This window comes from Amblyomma mixtum, chromosome 2, assembly GCF_055824585.1.
Source record: "Amblyomma mixtum isolate Tamu chromosome 2, ASM5582458v1, whole genome shotgun sequence".
In the NCBI taxonomy this organism is placed as follows: Eukaryota; Metazoa; Arthropoda; class Arachnida; order Ixodida; family Ixodidae; genus Amblyomma; species Amblyomma mixtum.
Genome location: NC_143013.1, coordinates 303,920,098 through 303,931,739, shown reverse-complemented (window position 1 = coordinate 303,931,739; position 11,642 = coordinate 303,920,098). Strand labels below are relative to the sequence as shown.

The window sequence follows — 11,642 nt, the reverse complement described above, 5'->3', positions numbered from 1 at the left end:
ACCGAGAACCCTGGTGCGCAGGTTCTTCTGTGGCCATTGCGGTAGAAAACGTCACCAAGCGGTTCGGGAGGTCTATGATCGCACCGTGCTCGCCAAGAAAGTCGATGCCAAGGATGACATCGCGAGAACATTCGCGGAGAACGAGAAAAGTGGCAACGAATGTGCAGCCTCGAACCGTAACCCGGGCCGCACACATGCCGACTGGTGCGACAAGATGTCCGCCTGCCGTGCGTATGTCGGGACCGTTCCAGGGTGTCGTCACTTTTTTCAGGGCCGTCGCAAGCCGTCCGCTAAGGATAGAGTAATCTGCGCCCGTATCAACCAACGCGCTGACCTCCTCTGTGTCGACGAGAACAGGGATATCCAAGGAGACCCTGCCTTCAGCACGGCCCGTCGATGGCTGTTGTGGAGGATTCAGTCGGTGCGGCGGCGGAACCTGGTCGGCGACTGGGGTTGCGCTGTCGGAGCGATTCAAGCGGCGCGTTGGGGGAAACTCTTCGGCGATGCGGCGTTCGGCGTCGGGGCGATTGGGTCGGTGCGGCGGCGGAAGCGGGTCGGCGATTGGGGTTGCGGCATCGCGGCGATACGAAAGGCGCGTCGGGGAAAACTGTGCAGCGATGCGGCGTGCGACGTCGGGGCGATTAAGTTGCTGCGGCGGTGGAAGCTTTGCGTCGGAACGGCGTTCGGCGGCCTCGCCTCCAAAGGCCGCCGGATCTAGTTTTCCCGACGAGGGCTCGAGGAACCACGTTGTCCTGAGGCGAAACGGGACCCAGAGGGCGAAGACCGGCTTGGAGAGGGCGATCGCGACTCGCGGCGCGGAGGAGATGGTGAACTACGCTGGCGGGTGACATACTCGGCGATGTCTTGAGGGCGCACTCCAGGGCGTGGACGGGGGCTGTCGACAGAAAAACCGCGTAGTCCCATTTCGCGATAGGGGCACCGCCGGTAGAGATGGCCGGCCTCACCACAGTGGTAGCAGAGCGGGCGTTGATCCGGAGCGCGCCAGAGGTCAGTCTTCCGCGGTGCCTGGCGCCGATCCGCCCAGTAAGGAGTCGGCTGGGCAGAGTGCACCGCGACCAATGGTGCGGTGTAAGGCGAAGGCCCAGGAGATGGGGCCGCGCGGCGCACGACGTCCGCGTACGTGACTGGCTGGACAGGAGTCGGGTACGGCGCGGGATCGTATGGGGTCGGTTGCGGCGCCGGCACAGCTGCAGCGTCTTGCGCCCTGAGTGCCTGTCGGACTTCCTCGCGGATGACGCTGGTGACGGAATCGACGCGAGGTGCAAAGGTGGCTTGAAGGTGCTGCAGCTCCTCGCGGACCACGGAACGGATGAGTTCGCGAAGGGAGTCCGGATTCGTCCTGGGATCATGATCGAACCGGTCCAACGTTGACAGAGTCGACGTTTGGCGCAGTTGCCGGTCGTACTGATGGGATCTTTGCTGCAGCAATTTCTCCAGGCATGGCCGGATCGGCGCGATGGCAAAGACGCTTCACATCCTCGACGTACATGGCAACACCCTCATTGGGAAGCTGAATTCGAGAGGACAGTGCACGCTCTGCGCTCTCCCGGCGGTCGCTGTTGGCGTACGTACTCAGGAGCTGACGTCGAAAGTCCGGCCACGTAGAGAAAGTAGTCTCATGGTTTTCGAACCACGTTCGTGCAGAGTCTTCAAGGCTGAAGTAAACGTTACGCAGCTTTGTAGCGTCGTCCCAGCAGTTAAAGGTCGCGACCCGTTCGTAGTGAGCCAACCAGTCTTCGGCATCTTCAAACAGGTCGCCGTGAAAGGGCTTAGGCGTGCGTGGAGTATGAAGGGTGAGATAGGTGGGGCTGGCTGCAGGGACAGTCGTAGGCAGGGCGGGCAGTGGCGTCGCCATGAGTGGAGTGGTAGTTGAAGGCGCGCTGACAATAGGAAGGGCCTCGGGGGACAGGCCGCGGATCCTCCGGCTGGCACGATGGACAGGGGTGGTCACAAGAGGCGGACGCGTCGAGTCGTCCTCAGGAGTAGGGAGCATCGGCCGCACCTCCACCAGTGTCACGACCAGAGGAGCCGTGAAGGTAGACGTCGGGAAGAACCCAAGACCGGGAGCCTTCTTTTAATTATCGAGCCAGCTTCCACGACACAGAACAGAACAGCGCGCCACGAGAGCCCACCGCCGCTTCGTCGTCGTCTTCGACTCAGCGCGGAGGCCGCGCGGCGCGTTAGGCGCGTGGCAATATCTTTATTAGCCAAACCTATTATCCCTTACAGCACCAGTTATTCATCCATGCTCTGACGAGAATAGTTTAATGCATCAACTTGAAGGGACCGGATACCGGCTTTTCGTTAGACATTTCATCAACATCATCGGCGTTTTTTTTTTATTGCGAAAGCAATACTACTTGCACTTTCAAGCCTTTGCCGTGACGCGGTGGTGCCAACATGGACCTTTCGCATGACCTCTGTGTGACGTCACGCCGAAGAGCTGGGCGACCATCTCGCGCCGTCCGTGTGCGACGGCGGTGCACATGAAGATGGGATTGGATTGGATTAGATTGGATTCGATTTGATTAGATTGCATTAGATTGAATTAGAGTGGATTGGATTAGATTAGATTACATTACATTAGATTAGATTAGATTAGATTAGATTAGATTAGATTTGATTTGATTTGATTTGATTTGATTTGATTGGATTGCATTGCATTACATTACATTGCTTTGCATTGGATTGAATTGAATTGGACTGCATTGGATTGGAATGGATTGGATTGTATAACCGATGCATCACCACAAGTCTAACCACAAGCACCACCACCAGCTATACTACCAGCTGAACCATGGCGTAGGTACGGATATTGCTTTCGCAATTACCGGGCTTAACCAAGCTAAGCCACAGCGAATTTTCATTGGTGTTTTCTTATTGTTGTTGACTCATTGGAGGAAACTAGTTTTGTCTCTTGATATTCTATCAGCCCCGGCAGACTTCTTTCTACCCTTATCTATTCTGCAATGAAACTAAGCGAAGCTTAGAAAGAATAAACTAGACTTCGGAATGAACAAGTTAAGAACAAATAGGTGTCCTTTCGAGGTGCATCGTATTGATTGCAACCATGACTTTCGGAGACATCCTTACGCTGCCAGCGCAAAGAATCGGACAGTTCAACGCCTCAGTCGGGATGCTATATACAGACTCTCCGAAGACCAAAGGTCCAATGACACTGCATCGTCCAGGCAGATCATAGCCATCGTCATAAATAAAGGAACAACGGCTACTCGCAGAGGCGATTGCGCAGCCATCCACTAAGTATATAGACAGCGACGAAATGTCAACGGCGCCCGAAAGGAGCCTCTCAGGCAGCAAAAGGTGTCCAGTGATTGAAGACGTTGCTGGCGTCGAAGCTTATTAGGATAATGTGCTTCCAAGCGTGCTCATTTAGAAGGAAAGATGAGCTTGAAAAATTTTGCTTCCTGTTTTGAGGAGAATAAAAAAAATCATCTTACTACGACCAGCGTTCACGGTGCCATGACTGAGAGTAAAGGGCACCTTGATACTCTACTGGTCTGTAGATTATAATTTTGCGTGAGTTTTGAGCATTTTGAGCGTAGTTTCGAGCGTAAATACAACCACTATGCAACCAGGGCTACAGCTCACCTACTGTTACACTCCCTTTAGCTCTGAGGCGCTAAGAAGACTTCGAAAAATGCCTGAATCTAAATTTCAGAGGCATTACCATATAATCTTAAGAAATGATAATTTGCGTTATAGTAACAAGGAGCGAAATCACGTACTGCTGCATTTAGTCAACAAGGCACGAATTTAGGTAGTTTTTTGGATCGACCTCGATGGCGACTAGTGTTATTATAACCTGTTGTAGGCCATATTGACACGCTGGCAAGTTGTTCCTAGCCTTTAGTTTCTTCGTCGCAAGGCAAAATGTTCCCGCAAAGCCTTAGAATGGCAAGCAAATACCATTGAGCGGCACTACAACAAATGTTGGGCGGAGCTGCTTAAAATTCTTTCACGACAGTGATTTATAGGATTTTTAAAATTTTCTGGGATTACTCCTTTCAGTTCTCATAATAATTCTTGGAACGCAAGGGTGGAAACTTGGGCGAGTTTGTTGGGATGCATAATGTTGGAGCATCGCTATGAGAAAACACCAAATGACAAGACAAAAGGATAGGAGGAGGACTGCGTCCGGTCCTTTCTGTTTTTGTGTGTTTTCCCATTTTGGTGGTCCAACATTTTGAACAACCCATACGGAAACCAATCTCTCATATGGAGACGGCTGCTTAATGTCAGAGGATTTTATTACTGCGCCACACTACGTAGTCAACTTGAAGACGTAGCCAGCCTGATGCCAGTGTAAAAATAAAGCAGGAATAGAAAAGCTGTTCCACCAAACAATCTTCCGAGTAAACGGCTATGCTCAGAGTGAAGAAACCAAGCCTCCAGACTGACGGTCATGTGGACGAGCACGAAACAAAATAGCTGATGAGAGCAACACCGCGGTCGTTTCGTGGTCGTTGGCGGGAGCAAGCTCGTAAAGCATGTCACGTATAAGACGCAGCCTAAATAGGGGCAGCTTTGTACTCAGCGTTCCTTTTGTATCATGAGCCTCTCCTACGTGAGTCGCTCGGAGACAGGCGCTGAGCGCCCGCGAAGACGAGTGAGTGCGTCTCCCCATCTGCGCGCTCGACCGATCCGTCGTCATGGCAACAGCGCCGGAGCGGGCCGCGCGCTCATCCGCTCTCGACATCTCTTGCCGGCTCCGGGAAGCGCTAGTTGCGGACACGGGCACAAGCGTCGCTACCTGACTTCCCCGCGCCCGTCGCCCACCTCGGCGCGCTCGCCTGTTCCGCACAGCGATCCGGCTGCAGGCAGCGCTTCGCGCGCGCGCAGTGCCAGAGCTGACGGCTCGCCGCAGCGACGACCGCCGATCTCCTAGCGCTGCTGCCTGCGCTCTCGAGAGGGAAGCGACGTTCGAGAGCTTTCCGCTCGTTCCGGATGTGTTTTGCTGTGAAGTAGTCGCCGCTGTCACCTCGCTCTCTGCACGCAGGTGCGATCGCTTCTCGCATCTCCGCTCGGTCGACGGTGAGTCGGCGATGGCGGTCGGGTCTCACCGCCAGGTCTGCGTCCGCGGCTCGCGCGCTGAAGAGCGAGCCAGGTGAGCTCCACGGCGCGGCAGCTTTCGAAGAGCGCGAGACAAGGAGCGGAACCCCTCGCGACGTCCGTCGACCTCCGACCCTGTCAGCCAGAGCGGCCTGTTGCGGTGTGCCCAACTCGCGCGCAGTGGCCCCTCGGGGGAGGGACATGAGTTCCTCACAGACGAAGGATACCCCGGCCGGCTAGAAACGGTGCCCCGAAGAGGATACTCCGCGAACGCCGCTGCGTCGCCCTGGGACGCGATGCGGGCCGGCCTGCTCGTGGTCGCCGGTGTGCTGTGCTGGTTGGGCATCGGACGCGTGGAGGCTGTGCCTCGCTTCCAGGGCAGCGGGTCGTCTTCCTCTTTGCACGGCGGCGACGGCTCCGCGGGCTCGGGCGGCAATGCCACTCGCCGCTTGCTGCCCCCCGAGCAGTTCTGTCAGAGCCTGGGCTGCTCCTGCATCCTGGAGCAGAGGCTCGCCTGTCAGCTGGAGAGCGACCGCATCGCGGTCATCCCGCGGCTCCTCACACAGGAACGGGCGGACAAGATCACCGACATGTAAGTTCGGCGTCTTGTGCGGAGCTTCGCCGTGATCGTACCGTTCAGAGTACGGCAGGTCTCTTCCTGCTGTGTCCGCGCGTCTCAGAAGTCAGCGTGGCGCTAGCTTCACTGGGGAGCAGCTGATGTATCCCTATTTTTGTTCGCCTTTTTTTTAGTGTCTCTGTGGGGAGCTCAGGGGAGGTATTGGTTAAAATCTTGACGCCTGACGGCGAAAACCGCGTCATAGCTACCAACGAGATCAGAGTGACTGCCAGAGAGGCCAGATTAGATTTTTGCTGCTTACAGCTGAGACGGTTAATGTGACGATCGATAAGTCTAAAGCTGCCTGCTGACGCTACCACTAAAATGGGAAGACCCACTAATGGACCCGTGAAGAAGGAATCAGAAAAAGTACATCCAAGGCCAGAGAGGACATCTCATACTTAACACCCCCAACACCCGCTGAATTACAATAAAAATTCACGCATAAAATCTGCTCAGTTAATTTCAATTTCTCGAGGCTCTAATGTCAAGGATTTTAGTAAACTGTCTGGCATAGCCATAGCAACGAATATTCGCGTTCAGACATCACTCCCATTATTGCCAAATCAAATCACGATGGAAAAACCGTAGCCTACAAGAAACTACAGTGTGCAACAGCACTGCACAAGAAAGAGTTGCACTGTCAAGAACACCTAACTAAGGGACGCCGCAACCGCAAGTCGGTCTCGTGATCAAACAATCATTTTGTTTACAAGTACCCATGTTCTCGTTCCACCGACGTCAAGGCCCCATGAGTCACGCATAGGAGGTCCATTTTGCTCAGCACTCAGTAAAAGCAGTGCGGACCGGTCAGCGAGCGCGGACATGTGATTATCGGCTTTTGACTATGCGCCGTCGTGACGCGAAATCGTTGGGACACAGACAGAAAGACATTCCAGAGAGATTACAATTCTTACGGCCGTGGATGAATAATAGCGTGGGCAGAGGAGAATCCAGCAGCCTATCGCACTGCGAATGAGCCGCTGACGTCACTGTACAGTGAGAGCGGACTTAAACGGCACTGCTACACTCTCACTGGCCAGCTCCCGCCGCCGGCCATCGTCCGTATTGTAGATATAGCTTAGGTTAACCGAGTGAAAGAGCCTGACGCGCACGTCAGTGTAAAAAAACAAAAGGGCTGAGAAGACACAATAGGTGTTGATATCTACTTTATCATCTTCTTTTGTGAAAGGACAAAAAAATGTTGGAATGAGCGCCGAACCTTGTGTTTGTAACAAAAATGTGCTTCACACGGCTACATTCTTCCACGCTGCCGTTCATAATGCATCGTTCTCAGGTAAGAGGGCAAGCTCCCTCAGCCACAGAGAATAGCAAATAAAGACCGGGACGGCGGGGGAGGGGGGGGGGGGGGAATACTTAGCACGACTAAAGCCCTGAAAGTACGCATGCCTATCTTCAAGTTCGCAGCTATGTTAAGTAACAGGAGCGCACAAAACACTGCGATACTGAACTGGGAACAGAGAGGCCAAAAGGAAGGATGGGATTCCGGAAGTGAATCTCCTTTTCCCATCTTCAGAGGCATTCCGGCGAAGCAACTGAAGCTAAAACGTAAAGGACAAGTGCTTTTCAACCGTTCAGAGGCACACTTGGCAATATATAGTGTGCCCTTTCTGTTAAACGCCAGCGCATTTAGTATGCGGTTGGTTACTCTTGCCAGTAATCAAACTAGCGGCTGCAAACTGGATTACCACGGACGTGTCCTTCAATAGAGTGACGACGGAAGACGTGACGTTGTGTGAACTTGATTCTTTTTTTTTTTTTCAACGTATGTCACTCAACGAGCAGCTGTAGTGCGAATCGCGTAATTGCTTCATACTTGACTCCCGTTTCGAAACCTTTTTATTTTTTCATGCGAGCAAGGCATTAAAAAATAATTGCTCTGGACGCAATGTCTTGCTGTTTTACGTCGTTCTCCGAGCCCTTTACGTGGGTAGAGGCGATCCGTGGGATATACGTCAACTCTTGACTTTGGCGAGTGCGCAAACACATGTCGACAGCTCCCTCATTCCACTACTGTTCGATATTTTGTTTCCCGCACAAAGTGTAACGCTTGTTTTTCTTGTCAACTTACTAGCTGGCCGTGAACTCTTCCTTGTTTGGTTAATATTCTCTCTCTCGCGTGCTCGGAGGTAACCGCACCCAACATTGAAAACAAAGTAAACAAAGGGTTTTGATGAAAAGTGCGTGTCGTGCCTATTTTGTGGGACCATGAAACGTTATTCTCAAAGTGACATCCGTTCAACAATGCCTGGAAACTAAATTAGGAAGACCCAAAGACAAAAAAAGCCAGCCTCTTCTTCTGCTTTAAAAAGTTGCATACGATTCCACATTACAGGCAGCGTCAGCAGAACTCCTTGCAGTCACATAGAGCCCACGTTGGGGACATCTGCCCAGGCCTCCAATGTAGCTTTTTTGAGACATAAGAAGCAAACCATTACAGATGCGGAAGCTAAAGCGCGGCAGGATATTCTCTGCAGCCTCAGATTAGTCATAAATGTCGTAAAAGACACGGGAGCGTCAGACGTCCCTGTATTCTACCATGAAGTGTATCCCTTTACAATGTTTCATCTACTAGCCCGAACCGCTACCATAGTGGCATCGTAAATGTCATCGACGCATTCTGCAGTGCGGCGTTAGCAAGACAATAATGAGGGGCACGTCACTCAATGATGTGTCCAAACCCGACGCTATGCCTCTTCTTGACTCCGTTTTAATTCTATGTACATTACGTCTTTGTTCTTCATGACAGGCCGGTAATCGTTAGCTTCGCACCAACCCTGCTTCAAAGCCCACGTTAGCAGTCTGCTGCGTGGGTGTGCCCTAAATATGCACCTGCTTGTGACGCCACTCAGAGCAACGTGAAGAAACAAGGTTTTCAGTTTGAGTGTCGTTTGGGCCACTCTACCAGGCAGTGAAACATACGCAAGCAGAAAAATGTAGCGCTAACCTACGTTTACGGGTGACGTCGATTTGATACCTTTGTGACCTATCAACTTTGAACGCGTACGCGCGTAAATGTACGACTTCGGCGGAGAAAATTTGACATCATTCCGCCAACACAGCTAAGCCTAAGACGCCACTATCTGGAACTAAAATGTGCATTCAGGCTTTTCGCAACTCTGCTTGGATGTAGTTTATCCTTTTTCTTATTCTCTCTTTGAACATAATTGATAACTTCTGTTTACCTTTAATCGTTGAAGAAAAATACGTATAATAAATGGAAGTTAATGAGGTAACGATGAAAGGTGACGACGGGTCAAAGGCTAGATTCTCGTTTACGGATATTGCGCAAAGCTGCTATGAGACGTATAATCCTTATGTACGGCGCAAACTGGAACACCAACCACAAACATGGTAGGCCGTTTGTTTCTAAGGGACCAAATAGCTATCACCACCAGACCGGGCTCACTTGCCTTCAGCGGTGTTGCGAAAAGCTCTGTAGAGGCCCTTACAGAACCTTTGTGACGTTTAACTGTAAGTGAGTTGCTGCTGCATATGTTAAAATGTCTTCCTGATACTAATAAACTCAGAGGCAGCTCCAAATCACATTTCTTGCAGTTATGTGCCATAGAAAGTGGTGGTGCGCATATCGGAATAATTCTGATATTTTTACTTCTTTCAAATGCTTAGATGTAGCGTACCGAAATATTAGTATGCTACTTAGTGAGATTAGCATATCTTTATTGCTTTATAAAGTACACTAGGAACAAGTCCTCTGAATAAAGTAGCGCAGGAAGAGAAATCTTAAACGACCGCTATCCACGTGCCGCTCCCAAGTCATTCTCGACGTATAAAATATTCTAGGTGAACTCTGAAAGACAAGTTTGTTTGCTTTGCGAATTGCGGCGTTTATACTTACCAGCGTAAACGGCGGCACGAAGAAAAGGAAGGTTCAAAGCACATTTCGTCCCGACCACTTCTTTCCTCAATTTCGTTTCTTTTTTGCTTGCAAGCGCGCATGTGCTGTCCTGACTAACTCATAATTAAAAAAAAAATCGTTCTTCGTAGTGCGTGTCTCGTTCTTTACAACGACATTCCTGTGCACTACTTTCATTACTCCCTCGATTTTAGAGAGTTTTAGCGTATCTAAGATCTAATATATACACAGTCGAATACAGCTCAGGAACTAAGCAGCAGATGACCCTCGAAGGAAGCCCTCCTGCCATTGGCGTCGACAGATTTTCACGACGCCGCAGTTGATCCAGTTAAGCTGTAGATAAACCCCTTTCATCCGCCGCCCCAGCGTTGTCACGTTAGCAGGTGCAGTGGGATTAACCGCGACGTCATAAGAATCGGTCGACGCCATTGGCTCGAAGGTACACCGCTTAATTCTAGAGTTGTACCCGACTATTGTGTAGACGCCTCTCAGGACAACCGGGTACGCATGCGTCGTGGTCAGCTAGTGCGGACGTGTAGCAGCCACTGCTCAAGCGCAGAAGGTAGACGACCAGTCCCATACGCGTCTACGTGAGTACGTCCCCATTATGCGGAAACTCTCCGTCAACTGCTTATATTTTACGGTTGCCTTGTTGGAGGAGTGTGCATACACTCTTAACACCAATACCCGTATATGAGAGTAAAAGGAGGTAAACTGTCCTCTAGCGCACACCCTTTTATGTAGGGGTGTGCTCTAGCGGACGGTTTACTCCTTTATTACTCCTTTCTGTTTATAGTGTAAAGCAAGAAAGAGTTTAGCGTCTTCTGCGCGAAACGCAATCCCAATCTGAACTAGCGCGTTGTCACGTGGCGTTCGCGAAGGGATTCAGCGCACAACCCTGAATACGGAGCGGGTCGGAAGTCTTTCCTGGGCGGTAAACACTTGGCGGGACACGTCCACTTTCCGGGGCGCATAATGGGGGGGAGGCCAGGGGGGGGGGGGGGGGGGGGGGGGGCGCTTTGGGCCAACAATGTCCGCACGTGTTTCCGCGCAGTCAGCGTTCTCAGCGTCGCCGCCGCTGAGGCCGTGGTGCATGCCTCTGCCCCGAACGGCGTGCCAAGAGGGGCTTTCTTTTCCCCTCATTCCATCCCGCCTACGGCTTTTTCTTTTCTCTTCTTCCTCTTTTTCTATTCCCCTGCACGTCGGAGGGTTCCTAGCAAGCCATAAACCGCTATCTACGGCTACAGCACGTGCCGCACAAGAAAAGTATCCAGCGGCGCTGCGCGATGCAGCTTCTCTCTCCTCTTTTTTTTTCATGTTTTCGTATTCTTTTTCCTCGCTCCTCAGTGCATTATCCTGGGCTTGCAGGCGATGTCGAAAATGGGCCGAAATAAAAACACTCTTGCTTTAGGCTTAGTGCCCGAGAGCCCCCTTGCGGCGTGGTGGCTTCGAATGCGTATCCCTCCTTCTCCGAGACCTCCTCTCCTGCTGGTCTTCGTCGCTCTATTGTTATCATCTTTGTGGCATGCGAGATAAAGCGAATGCATTTGAGCGGTCCCGGCGAGCGACGACATCCACGTCGTAATAATGTATAACGGTATTACTAGTCGATACATCTGCGGCAGAGAACACTCTCGACTGCAGGAACTGTTCAAAACATATCGCAAAACATATCGCCATCAGCAAAACAAGCCATCTGATGATGCATTATTCCTGAATCTATCAACCTTAAATTATACAACTACAAGCTCTGCTGAAATATCTGCAGCGACCGTGATGCGAACTATGCTACAAGTGCGCTTATTGAATTATACAGGGAAAGAAGGTGCTTCGGTTTTTCATTCAAATTCTCGCTACAGAACTTGAGATGAAAACGTTCAATGTTCGGGTGTTTCTTCTGCTTTGTTTGCTACATGCGAACCACTTTCTTTAGGAAGCTCTTCCACAAGACGTTCTCTGCCACTCTCTAATTTGCATGTGCCGCTTCTTCTCTTGTTTATTTGTAATATTATTGCTCACCGACCGGCCCATTCA

The 11,642-nt window shown here is 51.3% G+C and overlaps 1 protein-coding gene across 1 annotated transcript in view; it reads left to right on the top strand.

Moving 5' to 3' along the window:
* Positions 1–4,841: 4,841 nt before the first annotated feature.
* Positions 4,842–11,642, top strand: part of LOC149364753 (high affinity nerve growth factor receptor-like) — a 124,096-nt gene continuing 117,295 nt past the window's right edge. Inside the window, exon 1 of the mRNA XM_089574684.1 lies at positions 4,842–5,686. Within this exon, the coding sequence (XP_089430810.1) occupies positions 5,391–5,686 (296 nt within the window). The 5' untranslated portion in view covers positions 4,842–5,390. The remainder of the gene's footprint in view (positions 5,687–11,642) is intronic.